The sequence below is a fragment of the Panulirus ornatus genome, chromosome 14 (assembly GCF_036320965.1).
Source record: "Panulirus ornatus isolate Po-2019 chromosome 14, ASM3632096v1, whole genome shotgun sequence".
NCBI lineage: Eukaryota > Metazoa > Arthropoda > Malacostraca > Decapoda > Palinuridae > Panulirus > Panulirus ornatus.
In genome coordinates, this window is record NC_092237.1 from 37201360 (window position 1) to 37224035 (window position 22676).

Consider the following 22676-nt stretch of genomic DNA (forward strand, 5'->3'; position numbering starts at 1 on the left):
GGGAAGGAGACTTGTGTGAGGAAGTACCAGGAGAGACTGAGTACAGAATGAAAAAAGGTGAGAACAATGGAAGTAAGGGGAGTGGGGGAGGAATGGGATGTATTTAGAGAATCACTGATGGATTGTGCAAAAGATGCTTGTGGCATGAGAAGCGTGGGAGGTGGATTCATTAGAAAGGGTAGTGAGTGGAGGGATAAAGAAGTAAGATTACTAGTGAAAGAGAAGAGAGAGGCTTTTGGACGATTTTTGCAGGGAAAAAATGCAATTGAGTGGGAGATGTATAAAAGAAAGAGACAGGAGGTCAAGAGAAAGGTGCAAGAGGTGATAAAGATGGCAAATGAGAGTTGGGGTGAGAGAGTATCATTAAATTTTAGGGAGAATAAAAAGATGTTCTGGAAGGAGGTAAATAAAGTGCGTAAGACAAGGGAGCAAATGGGAACTTCAGTGAAGAGCGCAAATGGGGAGGTGATAACAAGTAGTGGTGATGTGAGAAGGAGATGGAGTGAGTATTTTGAAGGTTTGTTGAATGTGTTTGATGATAGAGTGCCAGATATAGGGTGTTTTGGTCGAGGTGGTGTGCAAAGTGAGAGGGTTAGGGAAAATGATTTGGTAAACAGAGAAGAGGTGGTAAAAGCTTTGCGGAAGATGAAAGCCGGCAAGGCAGCAGGTTTGGATGGTATTGCAGTGGAATTTATTAAAAAAAGGGGGTGACTGTATTGTTGACTGATTGGTAAAGTTATTTAATGTATGTATGACTCATGGTGAGGGGCCTGAGGCCTAGCGGAATGCGTGCAAGGTGCCATTGTACAAAGGCAAAGGGGATAGGAGTGAGTGCTCAAATTACAGAGGTATAAGTTTGTTGAGTATTCCTGGAATATTACATGGGAGGGTATTGATTGAGAGGGTGAAGGCATGTACAGAGCATCAGATTGGGGAAGAGCAGTGTGGTTTCAGAAGTGGTAGAGGATGTGTGGATCAGGTGTTTGCTTTGAAGAATGTATGTGAGAAATACTTAGAAAAGCAAATGGATTTGTATGTAGCATTTATGGATCTGGAGAAGGCATATGATAGAGTTGATAGAGATGCTCTGTGGAAGGTATTAAGAATATATGGTGTGGGAGGCAAGTCGTTAGAAACAGTGAAAAGTTTTTATCGAGGATGTAAGGCATGTGTACGTGTAGGAAGAGAGGAAAGTGATTGGTTCTCAGTGAATGTAGGTTTGCGGCAGGGGTGTGTGATGTCTCCATGGTTGTTTAATTTGTTTATGGATGGGGTTGTTAGGGAGGTGAATGCAAGAGTTTTGGAAAGTGGGGCAAGTATGAAGTCTGCTGTGGATGAGAGAGCTTGGGAAATGAGTCAGTTGTTGTTCGCTGATGATACAGCGCTGGTGGCTGATTCATGTGAGAAACTGCAGAAGCTGGTGACTGAGTTTGGTAAAGTGTGTGAAAGAAGAAAGTTAAGAGTAAATGTGAATAAGAGCAAGGTTATTAGGTACAGCAGGGTTGAGGGTCAAGTCAATTGGGAGGTAAGTTTGAATGGAGAAAAACTGGAGGAAGTAAAGTGTTTTAGATATCTGGGAGTGGATCTGTCAGCGGATGGAACCATGGAAGCGGAAGTGAATCATAGGGTGGGGGAGGAGGCGAAAATCCTGGGAGCCTTGAAGAATGTGAGGAAGTCGAGAACATTATCGCGGAAAGCAAAAATGGGTATGTTTGAAGGAATAGTGGTTCCAACAATGTTGTATGGTTGCGAGGCGTGGGCTATGGATAGAGTTGTGCGCAGGAGGGTGGATGTGCTGGAAATGAGATGTTTGAGGACAATGTGTGGTGTGAGGTGGTTTGATCGAGTAAGTAATGTAAGGGTAAGAGAGATGTGTGGAAATAAAAAGAGCGTGGTTGAGAGAGCAGAAGAGGGTGTTTTGAAATGTTTTGGGCACATGGAGAGAATGAGTGAGGAAAGATTGACCAAGAGGATATATGTGTCGGAGGTTGAGGGAACGAGGAGAAGTGGGAGACCAAATTGGAGGTGGAAAGATGGAGTGAAAAAGATTTTGTGTGATCGGGGCCTGAATATGCAGGAGGGTGAAAGGCGGGCAAGGAATGGAGTGAATTGGATCGATGTGGTATACCGGAGTTGACGTGCTGTCAGTGGATTGAATCAGGGCATGTGAAGCGTCTGGGGTAAACCATAGAAAGTTGTGTGGGGCCTGGATGTGGAAAGGGAGTTGTGGTTTCGGGCATTATTGCATGACAGCTAGAGACTGAGTGTGAACAAATGGGGCCTTTGTTGTCTTTTCCTAGTGCTACCTCGCACACAGGAGGGGGGAGGGGGTTGGTATTCCATGTGTGGCGAGGTGGCGATGTGAATGAATAAAGGCAGACAGTGTGAATTGTGTGCATGGGTATATATGTATGTGTCTGTGTGTGTATATATATGAGTACAATGAGATGTATAGGTATGTATATTTGCGTGTGTGGACGTGTATGTATATACATTGTGTATGGGGGTGGGTTGGGCCATTTCTTTCGTGTGTTTCCTTGTGCTACCTCGCAAACGCGGGAGACAGCGACAAAACAAAATAAATAAATAAATAAATAAATAAATAAATAAATATATATATATATTTATATATATATATATATATATATATATATATATATATATATATATACATATATTTATGTATTTTATTATTATTTTTATTTTGCTTTGTCGCTGTCTTCCGCGTTAGCGAGGTAGCGCAAGGAAACAGACGAAAGAATGGCCCAACCCACCCACATACACATGTATAAACATACACGTCCACACACGCAAATACACATACATATACATCTCAATGTACACATATATATACACACACACAGACATATACATATATACATATGTACATAATTCATACTTTCTGCCTTTATTTATTCCCATCGCCACCTCGCGACATATAGAATAACAGCCCCTTCCCACCTCATGTGTGCGAGGTAGCGCTAGGAAAAGACAACAAAGGCCCCATTCGTTCGCACTCAGTCTCTAGTTGTCATGTAATAATGCACCGAAACAACAGCTCCCTTTCCACATCCAGGCCCCACACAACTTTCCATGGTTTACCCCAGACGCTTCAAATGCCCTGGTTCAGTCCATTGACAGCACGTCGACCCCGGTATACCACATCGTTCCAATTTACCCAATTCCTTGCACGCCTTTCACCCTCAAGCATTTTCAGGCCCCTATCACTCAAAAACTTTTTCACTCCATCTTTCCGCCTCCAATTTGGTCTCCCACTTCTCGTTCCCTCCACCTCCGACACATATATCCTCTTGGTCAATCTTTCCTCACTCATTCTCTCCATGTGACCAAACCATTTCAAAACAACCTCTTCTGCTCTCTCAACCACGCTCTTTTTATTTCCACACATCTCTCTTACACTTACATTACTTACTCGATTAAATCACCTCACACCACATATTGTCCTCAAACATCTCATTTCCAGCACAACCACCCTCCTGCGCACAACTCTATCCATAGCCCACGCCTCGCAACCATACAACATTGTTGGAACCACTATTCCTTCAAACATACCCATTTTTGCTTTCCGAGATAATGTTCTCGACTTCCAAACATTCTTCAAGGTTCCCAGAATTTTCGCCCCTCCCCCACCCTATGATCCACTTTCGCTTCCATTGTTCCATCCGCTGACAGATCCACTCCCAGATATCTAAAACACTTTACTTCCCCCAGTTTTTCTCCATTCAAACTTACCTCCCAAATGACTTGACCCTCAACCCTACTGTACCTAATAACCTTGCTCTTATTCACATTTACTCTTAACTTTCTTCTTTCGCACACTTTACCAAACTCAGTCACCAGCTTCTGCAGTTTCTCACATGAATCAGCCACCAGCGCTGTATCATCAGCGAACAACAACTGACTCATTTCCCAAGCTCTCTCGTCCACAACAGACTTCATACTTGCCCCTCTTTCCAAAACTCTTGCATTCACCTCCTTAACAACCCCATCCATAGACAAATTAAAAAAACATGGAGACATCACACACCCCTGCCGAGAGCCTACATTCACTGAGAACCAATCACTTTCCTCTCTTCCTACACGTACATATACCTCACATCCTCGATAAAAACTTTTCACTGCTTTTAACAACTTGCCTCCCGCACCATATATTCTAAATACCTTCCACAGAGCATCTCTATCAACTCTATCACATGCCTTCTCCAGATCCATAAATGCTACATACAAATCCATTTGCTTTTCTAAGTATTTCTCACATACATTCTTCAAAGCAAAAACCTGATCCACACATCCTTTACCACTGCTGAAACCACACTGCTCTTCCCCAATCTGATGCTCTGTACATGCCTTCACCCTCTCAATCAATACCCTCCCATATAATTTGCCAGGAATACTCAACAAACTTATACCTCTGTAACCTGAGCGCTCACTTTTATCCCCTTTGCCTTTGTACAATGGCACTATGCAAGCGTTCCGCCAATCCTCAGGCACCTCACCATGAGTCATACATACATTAAATAACCTTACCAACCAGTCATCAATACAGTCACCCCCTTTTCTTAATAAATTCCACTGCAATACCATCCAAACCTGCTGCCTTGTCGGCTTTCATCTTCCGCAAAGCTTTTACCACCTCTTCTCTGTTTACCAAATCGTTTTCCCTAACCCTCTCACTTTGCACACCACCTCGACCAAAACACCCTATATCTGGCACTCTATCATCAAACACATTCAACAAACCTTCAAAATACTCACTCCATCTCCTTCTCACATCACCACTACTCGTTATCACCTCCCCATTTGCCCCCTTCACTGATGTCCCCATTTGTTCTCTCGTATTACGCACATCATTTACCTCCTTCTAGAACACCTTTTTATTCTCCCTAAAACCTATTGATAATCTCTCACCCCATCTCTCATTTGCCCTCTTTATCACCTCTTGCACCTTTCTCTTGACCTCCTGCCTCTTTCTTTTATACATCTCCAAGTCATTTGCAGTTTTTCCCTGTAAAAATCGCCCAAATGCCTCTCTCTTCTCTTTCACTAATACTCTTACTTCTTCATCCCACCACTCACTACCCTTTCTAATCAACCCACCTCCCACGCTTCTCATGCCACAAGCGTCTTTTCCGCAAGCCATCACTGCTTCCCCAAATACATCCCATTCCTCCCCCACTCCCCTTACCTCCTTTGTTCTCACCTTTTTCCATTCTGTACTCAATCTCTCCTAGTACTTCCTCACACAAGTCTCCTTCCCAAGCTCACTCTCACCACTCTCTTCACCCCAACATTCTCTCTTCTTTTCTGAAAACCCATACAAATCTTCACCTTCGCCTCCACAAGATAATGATCAGACATCCCTCCAGTTGCACCTCTCAGCACATTAACATCCAAAAGTCTCTCTTTCGCGCGCCTATCAATTAACACGTAATCCAATAACGCGCTCTGGCCATCTCTCCTACTTACATACGTATACTTATGTATATCTCGCTTTTTCAAGCAGGTATTTCCAATCACCAGTCCTATTTTCAGCACATAAATCTACAAGCTCTTCACCATTTCCATTTACAACACTGAACACCCCATGTATACCAATCATTCTCTCAACTGCCACATTACTCACATTTGCATTCAAATCACCCATCACTATAACCCGGTCTTGTGCATCAAAACCACTAACACACTCATTCAGCTGCTCCCAAAAGACTTGCCTCTTATCATCTCTCTTCTCATGCCCAGGTGCATATGCACCAATAATCACTCATCTCTCTCCATCAACTTTCAGTTTTACCCATCTCAATCTAGAGTTTACTTTCTTACACTCTATCACATACTCCCACAACTCCTGTTTCAGGAGTAGTGCTACTCCTTCCCTTGCTCTTGTCCTCTCACTAACACCTGACTTTACTCCCATGACATTCCCAAACCACTCTTCCCCCTTTACCCTTGAGCTTCGTTTCACTCAGAGCCAAAACATCCAGGTTCCTTTCCTCAAACATACAACCTATCTCTCCTTTTTTCTCATCTTGGTTACATCCACACACATTTAGACACCCCAATCTGAGCCTTCGAGGAGGATGAGCACTCCCCGCGTGACTCCTTCTTCTGTTTCCCTTTTTAGAAAGTCAAAGTACAAGGAGGGGAGGGTTTCTTCCCCGCCGCTCCCGTCCCCTTTAGTCGCTTTCTACGACACGTGAGGAATGAGTGGGAAGTATTCTTCCTCCCCTATCCCCAGGGATAAATATATATATATATATATATATATATATATATATATATATATATATATATATATATATATATATATATATATATATATATACATATATATATATATATATATATATATATATATATATATATATATATATATATACACGAATAAAGTGCATATGAACGCGCACCTTCATAGAACATACAAACCTCCAACAGCCAGGATCGAACCCGGGACCCCTGTGTGAGAGGCAGGCATGTAACCGCTAGGCTATGGGACTGTATAATAAGAAACAAGTATTCGAAATACTAAGCACTCGAATACCATTCGTCTCACAATGGTGAGCAACGGGGTCTATATCGGTTATTTCCGAACAGACGCACATAGCCAGCTGATAGCGTTTTACCGAACCTAACTGTACAACGCGGAGGTATATGAATACGAATAAAGTGCATATGAACGCGCACCTTCATAGAACATACAAACCTCCAACAGCCAGGATCGAACCCGGGACCCCTGTGTGAGAGGCATGCATATAGACCCCGTTGCTCACCATTGTGAGACGAAGGGTATTCGAGTACTTCGTACTTCGAATAGTTGTTTCCAATTATACAATGCCATAGCCTAGCGGTTAGAATGCCTGCCTCTCACACACGGGTCCCGGGTTCGATCCTGGCTGTTGGAGGTTTGTATGTTCTATGATATATATATATATATATATATATATATATATATATATATATATATATATATATAATGATATGTATATTTTGTATTTCATTTATTATACTTAGTCGCTGTCTCCCACGTTAGCGTAGTAGCGCAAGGAAACAAACGAAAGAATGGTCCAACCGACCCACATACACATGTATATACATATATGCCCACACACGCACATATATATACCTATACATTTCAAGGTATACATACATATGCCTACACAGACACATACATATATACACAAGTACATATTCATACTTGCTGCCATCATCCATTCCTGTCGCCACCCCGCCAAACATGCCCTCCCCCCCTTCCCCACCTCCCCTCGCACGCGCGAGGAAGCGCCAGGTAAAGACAACAAAGGCCACATTCGTTCACACTGTTTCTAGTTGTCATGTGCAATGCTCTGAAACCACGGCTACCTTTCCGCATCCAGGCACCACAAAGCTTTCCATGGTTTACCCCAGACGCTTCACATGCCCTGGTTCAATCCACTGACAGCACGTCGACCCAGGTATAACGCATCGTTCCAATTCCACACTATTCCTTGCACGCCTTTCACCCTCCTGCGTGTTCAGGTCCCGATTGTTGAAAATCTTTTTCACTCCATTCTTCCACCTCCAATTAGATCTCCCACTTTTCCTCGTTCCCTCCACCTCTGACACATATATCTTCTTTGTCAATCTTTACTCACTCATTCTCTCCATGTGCCCAAACCATTTCAAAACACCCTCTTCTGCTCTCTCAACCACACTCTTTTTATTACCACACATCTCTCTTACCCTTTCATTACTTACTCGATCAAACCACCTCATACCACATACTGTCCTCATGCATCTCATTTCCAACGCATCCACCCTCCTCTGCACAACCCTATCTATAGGCCATGCCTCGCAACCATATAAAATTGTTGGAACCACTATTCCTTCAAACATACCCATTTTTGCTCTTCGAGATAACTTTCTCGCCTTCCACACATTCTTCAACGCTCCCATAACCTTCACCCCGTGCCCCACCCTGTGCCTCACTTCCGCTTCCATCCGCTGCCAAATCCACTCGCAGATATCTAAAACACTTCACTTCCTCCAGTTTTTCTCCATTCAAACTTACCTCCCAATCAACTTGTCCCTCAACCCTACTGAACCTAATAACCTTGCTCTTATTTACATTTACTCTAAGCTCTCTTCTTGCACACACTTTACCAGACTCAGTCACCAACTTTTGCAGTTTCTCACCCGAATCAGCCACCAGCGATGTATCATCAGCGAACAGCAACTGACTCACTTTCCAAGCCCTCTCATCGACTACAGACTGCATACTTGCCCCTTTCTCCAAAACTCTTGCATTTGCCTCCCTAACAACTCCATCCATAAACAAATCAAACATCCATGGAGACACACGCACCCCTACCGCAAACCGACATTCACTGAGAACCAATCACTTTCCTCTCTTCCTACTCGTACACTTGCTTTACATCCTTGATAGAAACTTTTCACTGCTTCTCGCAACTTACTTCCCACACCATGTACTCTTAATACCCTCCACAGAGCAGCTCTATGAACTCTATCATATGCATTCTCCATATCCATAAATGCTACATACAAATCCATTTGCTTTTCTAAGTATTTATCACATGCATTCTTAAATGCAAACACCTGATCCACACATCCTCTACCACTTCTGAAACCACACTGCTCTTCCCCAGTCTGATGCTCTATGCATGCCTTGACCCTCTCAATCAATACCCTCCAATATGATTTCCCAGGAAGACTCGGCAAAATTAAACCTCTGTAATTTGAGCACTCACCTTTATTCCCTTTGCCTTTGTACAATGGCACTATGCATGCATTCCGCCAATCCTCAGGCACTTCACCATGAACCATACATACAATGAATATCCTCACCAATCAGTCAACAACACAGTCACCCCCTTTTTTTGATAAATTCCACTGCAATACCATCCAAATCCGCCGCCTTGCCGGCTCTCGTCTTCCGCAAAGCTTTCATTACCTCTTTACTGTTTACCAAACCATTCTCCCTGACCCTTTCACTTCACACACCACCTCGACCTAAATGCCCTATATCTGCCACTCTATCATCAAACACATTCAACAAACCTTCAAAATCCTCACTCCATCTCCTTCTCGCTCTATCACTACTTGTTATTACCTCCCCATTAGCCTGCTTCAACGATGTTCCCATTTGTTCTCTTGTCGTACGCACTTTGTTTTCCTCCTTTCAAAACATCTTTTCATTCTCCCTAAAATTTAACGATACTCTCTAACCCCAACTCTCACTTGCCCTCTTTTTTACCTCTTGTACCTTTCTCTTCACCTCCTGCCTGTTTCTTTTGTGCGTCTCCCAGTCAGTTGCACTGTTTACCTTCAAAAAATCGTCCAAATGCCCCTGTTCTCTTTCCCTAACAATCTCACTTTTTCATCCAACCACTCCTTACCCTTTCTAATCTGCCTACCTCCCACGCTTCTCATGCCACAAGACTCTTTTGCGCAAGCCATCACTACTTCGCTTAATACATCCCATTCCTCCACCACTCCCCATACGTCATTTACTCTCACCTTTTTCCATTCTGCACTCAATCTCTCCTGGTTCTTCCTAATACAAGTTTCCTTTCCAATCTCTCTTACTTTCACCACTCTCTTTACCCCCTCATTCTCTCTTCTTTTCTGAAAACCCCCACAAATCTTCACCTTCGTCTCGACAAGATAATGATCAGACGTCCCTCCAGTTGCCCCTATCAGAATATTAACCTCCAAAAGCACCTGTTTGACGCGCCTATAAATTAACACGAAATCCAATAATGCTCTCTGGCCATCTCTCCTACTTACACACGTATACTTATGTATATCTCTTTTTAATCCAGGTATTCCCAATCACCAGTCCTCTTTCAGCATAAAATCTACAAGCTCTTCACCATTTCCATTAACAACACTGAACACGCCATGTACATCAACTATTCCCTCAACTGCCACATTACTCACCTTTGCATTCAAATCCCCTATCACTATAACCCGGTCTCGAGCATCAAAACTACTAACACACTCACTCAGCTGCTCCCAAAACACTTGCCTCTCATAATACTTCTTCTCATGACCAGGTGCATATGCACCAATAATCACACATCTCTCTCTCTCTCTCTCTCTCTCTCTCTCTCTATATATATATATATATATATATATATATATATATATATATATATATATATATATATATATATATATATATATATATGTATATATATATATATAAAATGGGAAACAGAAGAAGGAGTCACGCGGGGAGTGCTCATCCTCCTCGAAGGCTCAGAGTGGGGTGCCTAAATGTGTGTGGATGTAACCAAGATGTGAAAAAAGGAGAGATAGGTAGTATGTTTGAGGAAAGGAACCTGGATGTTTTGGCTCTGAGTGAAACGAAGCTCAAGGGTAAAGGGGAAGAGTGGTTTGGAAATGTCTGGGGAGTGAAGTCAGGGGTTAGTGAGAGGACAAGAGCAAGGGAAGGAGTAGCAATACTCCTGAAACAGGAGTTGTGGGAGTATGTGATAGAATGTAAGAAAGTAAATTCTCGATTAATATGGGTAAAATTGAATGTTGATGGAGAGAGGTGGGTGATTATTGGTGCATATGCACCTGGGCATGAGAAGAAAGATCATGAGAGGCAAGTGTTTTGGGAGCAGCTAAATGAGTGTGTTAGCGGTTTTGATGCACGAGACCGGGTTATAGTGATGGGTGATTTGAATGCAAAGGTGAGTAATGTGGCAGTTGAGGGAATAATTGGTGTGCATGGGGTGTTCAGTGTTGTAAATGGAAATGGTGAGGAGCTTGTAGATTTATGTGCTGAAAAAGGACTGATGATTGGGAATACCTGGTATAAAAAGCGAGATATACATAAGTATACTTATGTAAGTAGGAGAGATGGCCAGAGAGCGTTATTGGATTACGTGTTAATTGACAGGCGTGCGAAAGAGAGACTTTTGGATGTCAATGTGCTGAGAGGTGCAACTGGAGGGATGTCTGATCATTATCTTGTGGAGGCTAAGGTGAAGATTAGTATGGGTTTTCAGAAAAGAAGAGTGAATATTGGGGTGAAGAAGGTGGTGAGAGTAAGTGAGCTTGGGAAGGAGACCTGTGTGAGGAAGTATCAGGAGAGACTGTGTACAGAATGGAAAAAGGTGAGAACAATGGAAGTAAGGGGAGTGGGGGAGGAATGGGATGTATTTAGGGAATCAGTGATGGATTGCGCAAAAGATGCTTGTGGCATGAGAAGAGTGGGAGGTGGGCTGTTTAGAAAGGGTAGTGAGTGGTGGGATGAAGAAGTAAGAGTATTAGTGAAAGAGAAGAGAGAGGCATTTGGACGATTTTTGCAGGGAAAAAATGCAATTGAGTGGGAGAAGTATAAAAGAAAGAGACAGGAGGTCAAGAGAAAGGTGCAAGAGGTGAAAAAAAGGGCAAATGAGAGTTGGGGTGAGAGACTATCAGTAAATTTTAGGGAGAATAAAAAGATGTTCTGGAAGGAGGTAAATAGGGTGCGTAAGACAAGGGAGCAAATGGGAACTTCAGTGAAGAGCGTAAATGGGGAGGTGATAACAAGTAGTGGTGATGTGAGAAGGAGATGGAATGAGTATTTTGAAGGTTTGTTGAATGTGTCTAATGACAGAGTGGCAGATATAGGGTGTTTGGGTCGAGGTGGTGTGCAAAGTGAGAGGGTTAGGGAAAATGATTTGGTAAACAGAGAAGAGGTAGTAAAAGCTTTGCGGAAGATGAAAGCCGGCAAGGCAGCAGGTTTGGATGGTATTGCAGTGGAATTTATTAAAAAAGGGGGTGACTGTATTGTTGACTGGTTGGTAAGGTTATTTAATGTATGTATGACTCATGGTGAGGTGCCTGAGGATTGGCGGAATGCGTGCATAGTGCCATTGTACAAAGGCAAAGGGGATAAGAGTGAGTGCTCAAATTACAGAGGTATAAGTTTGTTGAGTATTCCTGGTAAATTATATGGGAGGGTATTGATTGAGAGGGTGAAGGCAGGTACAGAGCATCAGATTGGGGAAGAGCAGTGTGGTTTCAGAAGTGGTAGAGGATGTGTGGATCAGGTGTTTGCTTTGAAGAATGTATGTGAGAAATACTTAGAAAAGCAAATGGATTTGTATGTAGCATTTATGGATCTGGAGAAGGCATATGATAGAGTTGATAGAGATGCTCTGTGGAAGGTATTAAGAATATATGGTGTGGGAGGCAAGTTGTTAGAAGCAGTGAAAAGTTTTTATCGAGGATGTAAGGCATGTGTTCGTGTAGGAAGAGAGGAAAGTGATTGGTTCTCAGTGAATGTAGGTTTGCGGCAGGGGTGTGTGATGTCTCCATGGTTGTTTAATTTGTTTATGGATGGGGTTGTTAGGGAGGTAAATGCAAGAGTCTTGGAAAGAGGGGCAAGTATGAAGTCTGTTGGGGATGAGAGAGCTTGGGAAGTGAGTCAGTTGTTGTTCGCTGACGATACAGCGCTGGTGGCGGATTCATGTGAGAAACTGCAGAAGCTGGTGACGGAGTTTGGTAAAGTGTGTGGAAGAAGAAAGTTAAGAGTAAATGTGAATAAGAGCAAGGTTATTAGGTACAGTAGGGTTGAGGGTCAAGTCAATTGGGAGGTGAGTTTGCATGGAGAAAAACTGGAGGAAGTGAAGTGTTTTAGATATCTGGGAGTGGATCTGTCAGCGGATGGAACCATGGAAGCGGAAGTGGATCATAGGGTGGGGGAGGGGGCGAAAATTTTGGGAGCCTTGAAAAATGTGTGGAAGTCGATAACATTATCTCGGAAAGCAAAAATGGGTATGTTTGAAGGAATAGTGGTTCCAACAATGTTGTATGGTTGCGAGGCGTGGGCTATGGATAGAGTTGTGCGCAGGAGGATGGATGTGCTGGAAATGAGATGTTTGAGGACAATGTGTGGTGTGAGGTGGTTTGATCGAGTAAGTAACGTAAGGGTAAGAGAGATGTGTGGAAATAAAAAGAGCGTGGTTGAGAGAGCAGAAGAGGGTGTTTTGAAATGGTTTGGGCACATGGAGAGAATGAGTGAGGAAAGATTGACCAAGAGGATATATGTGTCGGAGGTGGAGGGAACGAGGAGAAGAGGGAGACCAAATTGGAGGTGGAAAGATGGAGTGAAAAGGATTTTGTGTGATCGGGGCCTGAACATGCAGGAGGGTGAAAGGAGGGCAAGGAATAGAGTGAATTGGAGCGATGTGGTATACAGGGGTTGACGTGCTGTCAGTGGATTGAATCAAGGCATGTGAAGCGTCCGGGGTAAACCATGGAAAGCTGTGTAGGTATGTATATTTGCGTGTGTGGACGTGTGTATGTACATGTGTATGGGGGGGTTGGGCCATTTCTTTCGTCTGTTTCCTTGCGCTACCTCGCAACCGCGGGAGACAGCGACGAGGTATAAAAAAAAAAAAATATATATATATATATATATATATATATATATATATATATATATATATATATATATATATATATATATCTTTTCTTTCTTTTAAACTATTCGCCATTTCCCGCGTTAGCGAGGTAGCGTTAAGAACAGAGGACTGGGCCTTTTTTGGAATATCCTCACCTGGCCCCCTCTCTTCCTTCTTTTGGAAGATTTAAAAAAAAAAAAAAACGAGAGGGGAGGATTTCCAGTCCCCCCGCTCCCTCCCCTTTTAGACGCCTTCTACGACACGCAGGAAATACGTGGGAAGTATTCTTAATCCCCTATCCCTAGGGATATATATATATATATATATATATATATATATATATATATATATATATATATATATATATATATATATATATATATATATATTTGTTTATTCATTTATTTATTTATTTATTTCATTTATTTTGCTTTTTCGCTGTCTCCCGCGTTAGCGAGGTAGCGCAAGGAAACAGACGAAAGAATGGCCCAACCCACCCACTTACACATTTATATACATACAACGTCCACACAAGCAAATATACATACCTATACATCTCAACGTATACATATATATACACACACAGACATCTACATATATACACATGCACATAATTCATACTGTGCCTTTATTCATTCCCATCGCCACCCTGCCACACATGATATAACAACCTCCTCCCCCCTTATGTGTGCCAGGTAGTGCTAGCAAAAGACAAAAAAGCCCCCATTCGCTCACACTCAGTCTCTAGCTGTCATGTAATAATGCACTGAAACAACAGCTCCCTTTCCACATCCAGGCCCCACAGAACTTTCCATGGTTTACCTCAGACGCTTCACATGCCCTGGTTCAATCCATTGACAGCACGTCGACCCCTGTTTACCACATCGTTCCAATTCACTCTATTCCTTGCACGCCTTTCACTCTCCTGCATGTTCAGGCCCCGGTCACTCAAAATCTTTTTCACTCCATCTTTCCACCTCCAATTTGGTCTCCCACTTCTCCTCGTTCCCTCCACCTCTGACACATATATCCTCTTAGTCAATCTTTCCTCACTCATTCTCTCCATGTGACCAAACCATTTCAAAACACCCTCTTATGCTCTCTCAACCACACTCTTTTTGTTACCACACATCTCTCTTACCCTATGATTACTTACTCGATCAAACCACCTCACACCACATATTGTCCTCAAACATCTCATTTCCAGCACATCCACCCTCCTCTGCACAACTCTATCTATAGCCCACGCCTCGCAACCATATAAATTGTTGGAACCACTATTCCTTCAAACATACTCATTTTTGCTTTCCGAGATAATGTTCTCGACTTCCACACATTCTTCAGAACTTTCGCCCCCTCCCCCACCCTATGATTCACTTCTGCTTCCATGGTTCCATCCGCTGCCAAATCCACTCTCAGATATCTAAAACACTTTACTTTCTCAAGTTTTTCACCATTCAAACTTACCTCCCAGTTGTCTTGACCCTCAACCCTACTGTACCTAATAACCTTGCTCTTATTCACATTTACTCTCAGATTTCTTCCTTCACACACTTTACCAAAATCAGTCACCAGCTTTTGCAGTTTCTCACATGAATCAGCCACCAGCGATGTATCATCAGCGAACAACAACTGACTCACTTCCCAAGCTCTCTCATCCACAACGGACTGCAAACTTGGCCCTCTTTCCAAAACTCTTGCATTCACTTTCCTAACAACCCCATCCATAAACAAATCAACCAACCATAGGGACATCACGCACCCCTGTCGCAAATCAACATTCACTGAGAACCAATCACTTTCCTCTCTTCCTACACGTACACATGCCTTACATCCTCGATAAAAACTTTTCACTGCTTCTAACAACTTGCCCCGCACACCATAGATTCTTAATACCTTCCACAGAGCATCTCCGTCAACTCTCTCATATCCCTTCTCCAGATCCATAAATGCTACATACAAATCCATTTGCTTTTCTAAATATTTCTCACATACATTCTTCAAAGCAAACACCTGATCCACACATCCTCTACCACTTCTGAAACCACACTGCTTTTCCCTATTCTGATGCTCTGTACATGCCTTCACCCTCTCAATCAATACCCTCCCATATAATTTACCAGGAATACTCAACAAACTTATACCTCTGTAATTTGAGCACTCACTTTTATCCCCTTTGCCTTTCTATAATGGCACTATGCAAGCATTCCGCCAATCCTCAGGCACCTCACCATGAGTCATACATACATTAAATAATCTTACCAACCAGTCAACAATACAGTCACCCCCTTTTTCAATAAATTTCACTGCAATACCATCCAAACCCGCTGCCTTGCCGGCTTTCATCTTCCGCAAAGCTTTTACCACCTCTTCTCTGTTTACCAACTCATTCTCCCAAACCCTCTCACTTTGCACACCACCTTGACCAAAACACGCTATATCTGCCACATTCAACAAACCTTCAAAATACTCACCCCATCTCCTTCTCACATCACCACTACTTGTTATCACCTCCCTGTTAACCCCGTTCATTGATGTTTCCATTTGTTTCCTTGTCTTACGCACTTTATTTACCTCCTTCCAAAACATCTTTTTATTCTCCCAAAAATTTAATGATACTCTTTCATCCCAACTCTCATTTGGCTTCTTTTTCACCTCTTGCACTTTTCTCTTGACCTTCTGCCTCTTTCTTTTATACATCCCCCAGTCATTTGCATTATTTTCCTGGATATATCGTCCAAATGCCTCTCTCTTCTCTTTCACTAATAATCTTACTTCTTCATCCCACCACTCACTACCTTTTCTAATCTGCCCACCTCCAACACGTCTCATGCCACAAGCATCTTGTGCACAAGCCATCAGTGCTTCCCTAAATACATCCAATTCCTCCCCCACTCCCCTTACGTCCTTTGTTCTCACCTTTTTCCATTCTGTACTCAGTCTCTCCTGGTACTTCCTCACACACGTCTCCTTCCCAAGCTCACTTACTCTCACCACTCCCTTCATCCCAACTTTCTCTCTTCTTTTCTGAAAACCTCTACAAATCTTCACTTTCGCCTCCACAAAATAATGATCAGACATCCCTCCAGTTGCACCTCTCAGCACATCAACATCTAAAAGTCTCTCTATCGCGCGCCTATCAGTTAACACGTAATCCAATAACGCTCTCCTGCCACTTCTCCTACTTACATATATATACTTATGTATATCTCTCTTTTTAAACCAGGTATTCCCAATCACCAGTCCTTTTTCAGCACATAAATCTACAAGCTCTTCACCATTTCCATTTACAACACTGAACACCCCATGTACACCAATTATTCCCTCAACTGCCACATTACTCACCTTTGCATTCAAATCACCCATCACTATAAGCCGGTCTCGTGCATCAAAACTACTAACACACTCACTCAGCTGCTCCCAAAACACTTGCTTCTCATGATCTTTCTTCTCATGCCCAGGGGCATATGCACCAATAATCACCCATCTCACTCCATGCACTTTCAGTTTTACCTATATCAATCTAGAGTTTACTTTCTAGATTATTTTCCCTCGATATAACAAAGATGATAAAGGTAGCAGACTGTTTTCATTTGAGACACAAAAGGTAATAATGGACGTAGCAGAGTGTTCTCCCTCGAGTAAACAAATATAATGATGGAGATAGTAAAGTGTTAATGGTGGAGTTAGAAGAGTGTTCTCCCTCAACATACCAAAGTTAATAATAGAGTTGACAGAGTTGTCCCCTTGAACATACCAAATATGATGATGGGGTAACAGAGTATTCTCCCTCAACTTTCCAAAGATAATGACGGAGGTATCAGGGTGTTCCCCCTAAACAAAACAAAGATAATGATAGAAGTAGCAGAGTTTTCTCCCTCAACATATCGCAGATGATAGTAATGTTGGCAAAGTTTTCTCCATAAGCATACCAAATATAATGTCGGAGGTGACAGAGCGTTTTCCCTCAGCGTAAAAACATAATGATGGAGGCAGCAGAGTGTTCTCCGTCAGTATATCAAACATAATGATGGAGGCAGCAGAGTGTTCTCCGTCAGTATATCAAACATAATGATGGAGGCAGAAGAGTGTTCTCCGTCAGTATATCAGACATAATGATGGAGGCAGCAGACTGTTCTCCGTCAGTATATCAAACATAATGATAAAGGAAGAAGAGCTTTCTCCCTCAACACAACAAAGATAATGATAGAGGTAAAAGAGTGTTCTCTCTCAACTAAAAAAAGATAATGATAGACGTTGCAGAGTGTTCTCCCTCAAAATACCAAAATTAATGATGGAGATAGTAGGGTGTTTTCCCTCTACACACCAATGATAATGATGGGGGCAGTAAAGTGTTCTCCCTTAAACACAAACATAATGAAGGAGGTAGCAGAGTGTTCTTCTTCAACAAAGAAAAAATATGGAGGTAGCAGAATGTTCTCCCTTAGCACATTAAAAGTAAAAAATGGAGATAGAAGAGTTTTCTCCCTCAACACAACAAATGTAATGACGGAGGTAGCAGTGTTCTTTCTCGACAATCAAAGATGATGATAGCGGTAGGCAGAGTGTTCTCCCTCAACGCAACAAAGATAATGATGGAGGTATTAGTGTTGTTGCTCATCAAATCAAATATAGTGATGTAGGTAGCAGAGGGCTCTCCCTCAGCACAATAAAGATAATGATGGAGGAAGCAGAGTGATCTCTCTCAACTCATTAAAGATAAAGATGAAGACAGGATTGCTCTCTCTCTCTCTCTCTCTCTCTCTCTCTCTCTCTCTCTCTCTCTCTCTCTCTCTCTCTCTCTATCTCTCTCTCTCTCTCTCTCTCTCTCTCTCTCTCTCTCTCTCTCTCTCTCTCTCTCTCTCTCTCTCTCACTCAACACAATAACCATAATGTTGGAGGTAATGCAGTGTTCTCACTCAACACAACAAAGATAACGATGGAGCTAGCAGCGTGTTCTCCCTGGAAACACCAAAGATAATAATGGATGTAGCGGAGTGTTCTCCCTCAACGCACAAAATAACATGGAAGTGTTCAAGTGTTCTCTCTCAACACATGAAAGATCATCGTGGAGGAAGCAGAGTGTTCTCCCTCAACACAACAAAAATAATAATGGAGTTAGCAGTGTTCTCTCTTGAAACTCCAAAGATAATGATGAATGTATCTGAGTGTTTTCCCTCAACATGATAAGCATAATGAAGGAGGTAGCACAGTGTTTCTCTCAACATACTAAATATAATGATGGACGTAACAGAGTGTTCTCCCTCAACATAAGAAAGATAATCATGGAGACAGCAGTGTTCCCCCTCGACATACCAAAGATAATGATAGAGATGGAAGGGTGATTTCCCTCGAAACACGAAAGACACTGGTGGGGGTAAGACAATCTTCTCCCTTAAAACAACAAAGATAATGATGGAACTGCAGAGTTATTTCCCTCAACACAACAAAGAAAATGAAGAAGGTAGCAGAGTGTTCTCCCTCAAAATATCAAAGACAATGATATAGGTAGCAGAGAGTTCACCCACAACAAAACAAAGATAAAGATGAAGATAGCAGATAATTCTCATTCAACACAGAAAATATGATGATGGAGGGAGCAGTTCGTTCTCCCTTAAAGCACCAAAGATGATGCTGGAGGTAACAAAGAGTTTTCCCTCAACACACCAAAATAATAATGGAGGTAGCAAGGCGTTCTCCCTTAATACACCAAAGATAATACTGGAGGTAGCACAGTGGTCTCCCTCAACATACGAAAATAATAATGGAGGTAGGAGAGTGTTCTTGACTATATCAAAGATAATGTTAAAGTTAACAGAGTGTTTTCCCAAAACTCAAAGATAATGAAGCAGCATATTTTTCTCCCTTGATAAACTAAAGATAATAATGAAACTAGCAGAGTGTTCTCCCTGAACACAACAAACAATGATAGAGGTAGGAGACGGTTCTCGTTTAAACCACCAAAGATAATGATGAAGGAAGCAATGCGCTCTCCCTAGACAAACTAAAGATAATGGACACAATAGAGCATTTTCTCTCAATAAAACAGATAATATGGAAGGTAGGAGAGTATTCTCCCTCATCACAACAAAGAGAGTGACGAAAGTAGCAGTGTTCTCCATGGACATATCAGATATAATGATGGAAGAGCACACTGTTCTCCCTATACACAACAAGGATAATTAAGGAAGCAGCAGATAGTTCTCCCTTGACAGACCAAAGATAATGATGGATGAAGCAATGTTCTCCCTTAACACAACAACATGATGATTGTGGTGGTAGTTGAGTGTTCTCAAAATACAAGAATAAATATGGAGGTAGCAGAGTGTGTTCCTTTGAAACACTAAATTTAATGCTGGTCACAGAAGAGAGTTCTCCCTTAACAAAACAAGATAATGGTGGAGATAGCAGAACGTTTTCTCGAAAAACAAGAGTGGTGGAAGTGGCAGAGAGTTCCCCCTCAACGCAACAAAGTAATGATGGAGGTAGCAGAGTGTTTGTCTTCAATACATCAAAGATAATGATGGAGGTAGTAGCGTGTTCTCCCTCACTATCCAAAATATGATGATGGAGGTAGCAGGGTGCCTTCCCTCAACATAACAAAATAATGGAGGTAGAGCTTTCTCCTGGAACATACCAAAGATAATGATGGAGGGATCAGAACGCTCTCCCTCAATGTAATGAAAATAAAAATGAAGGTTGCAGTGTGTTCTCCATCAACACAACCAAAATAATGGTGGAGATAGCGGAGGCATCTCCTTGAACACTACAGACACAATAATGGAGAGGGCAGAGTGTTCTCCCTCAATGTTGATGATGGAGGTAGCAGAGTATTCTCCCTCAGAACAACAAGGATATTGAAGGAAGCAGCACAGTGCGTTATTCCTTAACACACCAAAGATAATGATGGAAGTAAAATATTGTTTCCCACAACACAACACGGATAGTGATGTAGGTAGCATGATTGTTTTCCCTGAACAAATTAAACAAAACGTTGGACATAGCAGAGTATTCTCTCCGAACATACACCAAACACAATGATGGAGGTAACAAAGTGTTATTCAAAACAAAGAAAATTATGGAGGTAATAAGGTGTTCTTCCAAACACACCAAAGATAATGATGGAGATAGTGGAGATTCTTCCTCAACAAAACATAAATAAAGATAAAGGTAGCAGGGTGTTCTCCCTCAACACATTAAAGAAAATGGTGAAGGTAGCAGATTATTCTCCCTCAGTACTAAGATAACGATGGAGGTAACAGAGACCTCACCATCAACACAACAAAGATAATGATGTATGTAGGAGCGATGTCCCTCAACATACCAAATATACCGATGGAAGTAGTTGAGTCTTTTCCCTCAACACAACAAAGATAAAGATGGAGGTAGCAAAGTGTCCTTCCACAAAAAAAAAAAAAAAAAATGACAATGATGGAGAAGCCACAGTGTTCTTCCACAACACACCAATGATGGAGGTAGCACAGTGTTCTCCCTCAACACACCAAAGATAATGATGGTAATACGACAAAGATACTAAACAAGTAAGACGATATTTTCCCTTAACATAGCAAAGAAAATACTGGAAGTAACACTCTTCTCCCTCAACACACTAGATAATGCTGGAGGTAGCATAGTGTTCTCCCTGGTCACACTAAAGATAATGCTGGAGGTAGCATAGTGTTCTCCCTCAACACACTAGATAATGCTGGAGGTAGCATAGTGTTCTCCCTCAACACACTAGATAATGCTGGAGGTAGCATAGTGTTCTCCCTCAACACACTAGATAATGCTGGAGGTAGCATAGTGTTCTCCCTCAACACACTAGATAATGCTGGAGGTAGCATAGTGTTCTCCCTCAACACACTAGATAATGCTGGAGGTAGCATAGTGTTCTCCCTCAACACACTAGATAATGCTGGAGGTAGCATAGTGTTCTCCCTCAACACACTAGATAATGCTGGAGGTAGCATAGTGTTCTCCCTGGTCACGCTAAAGATAATGCTGGAGGTAGCATAGTGTTCTCCCTGGTCACACTAGATAATGCTGGAGGTAGCATAGTGTTCTCCCTCAACACACTAGACAATGTGTTCTCCCTGGTCACACTAAAGATAATGCTGGAGGTAGCATAGTGTTCTCCCTGGTCACGCTAAAGATAATGCTGGAGGTAGCATAATGTTCTCCCTGGTCACGCTAAAGATAATGATGGAGGTAGCATAGTGTTCTCCCTGGTCACACTAAAGATAATGCTGGAGGTAGCATAGTGTTCTCCCTGGTCACGCTAAAGATAATGATGGAGATAGTATTTTCATTCAAAACAATAAGGATAACAATGGGGTTACCCGAGTATTCTACCTCAATACAACATATATAGTGATGGAGATAGCAGAGTGTTTTTCTTCAATACATGAAACATAATGATGGAGGTAGTAGCGTGTTCTCCCTCAATATCAAAATATGGTGATGGAGGTAGCAGGGTGCCTTCCCTCAACATAACAAAATAATGAAGGTACAGTTTTCTCCTGGAACATACCAAAGATAATGATGGAGGGAATAGAATGCTCTCCCTCAATTTAACAAAAATAATGATGGAGGTTGCATTGTGTTCTCCATCAACACAACAAAAACAATGCTGGAGGTAGCGGATCATTCTCTTTCAACACCACAGACATAATGATGGAGATAATTGAGTGCTCTCCCTAAATATATCAATGATAATGATGGAGGTAGGGGAGTGTTCTCCCTAAAAGCAACAAAAATAATGAAGTAGCACAGTGCGTTATTCCTCAACACACAAAAGATAATGATAGAAATGGCAGACAATTTTCCCTTAACATCGACCAAGATAACGATGGATGTAGTAGAATGTTTTCCCTCAACACAACACGGATAGTGATGTAGGTAGCAGAGTGTTCTCTCTTAACATACAAAAGACAGTGATAGAGGTAACAAAGTGTTCTTGAAAACAAAGATAATGATGAGGTAGTAGGGTGTTCTCCCTCAACACACCTACGATAATGATGAAGGTAGAGAGTTTTTTCCTTAAGACAACAAAAATAAAGATAAAAGTAGCAGGGCTTTCTCTCTCAACACGTTAGACAATGGTGGAGGTAGCAAATTATTCTCCGTCAGTACTAAGATAATGATGGAGGTAACAGCGACATCCCCATCAACACAACAAAGATAATGATATATGTAGGAGCGATCTTTCTCAACATACCATAGATACTAAAGGAAGTAGCTGAGTGTTTTCCCTCAACA

The 22676-nt window shown here is 42.0% G+C and overlaps 1 protein-coding gene across 1 annotated transcript in view; it reads left to right on the forward strand.

Moving 5' to 3' along the window:
* The window catches only part of LOC139753527 (glutamate receptor ionotropic, delta-1-like), a 175725-nt gene extending 154291 nt beyond the window's left edge, over nt 1–21434 (forward strand). The window contains exon 11 of the mRNA XM_071670174.1: nt 21076–21434. Coding sequence (XP_071526275.1) covers nt 21076–21434 — 359 coding nt within the window. The remainder of the gene's footprint in view (nt 1–21075) is intronic.
* The last annotated feature ends 1242 nt before the right edge of the window (nt 21435–22676 follow it).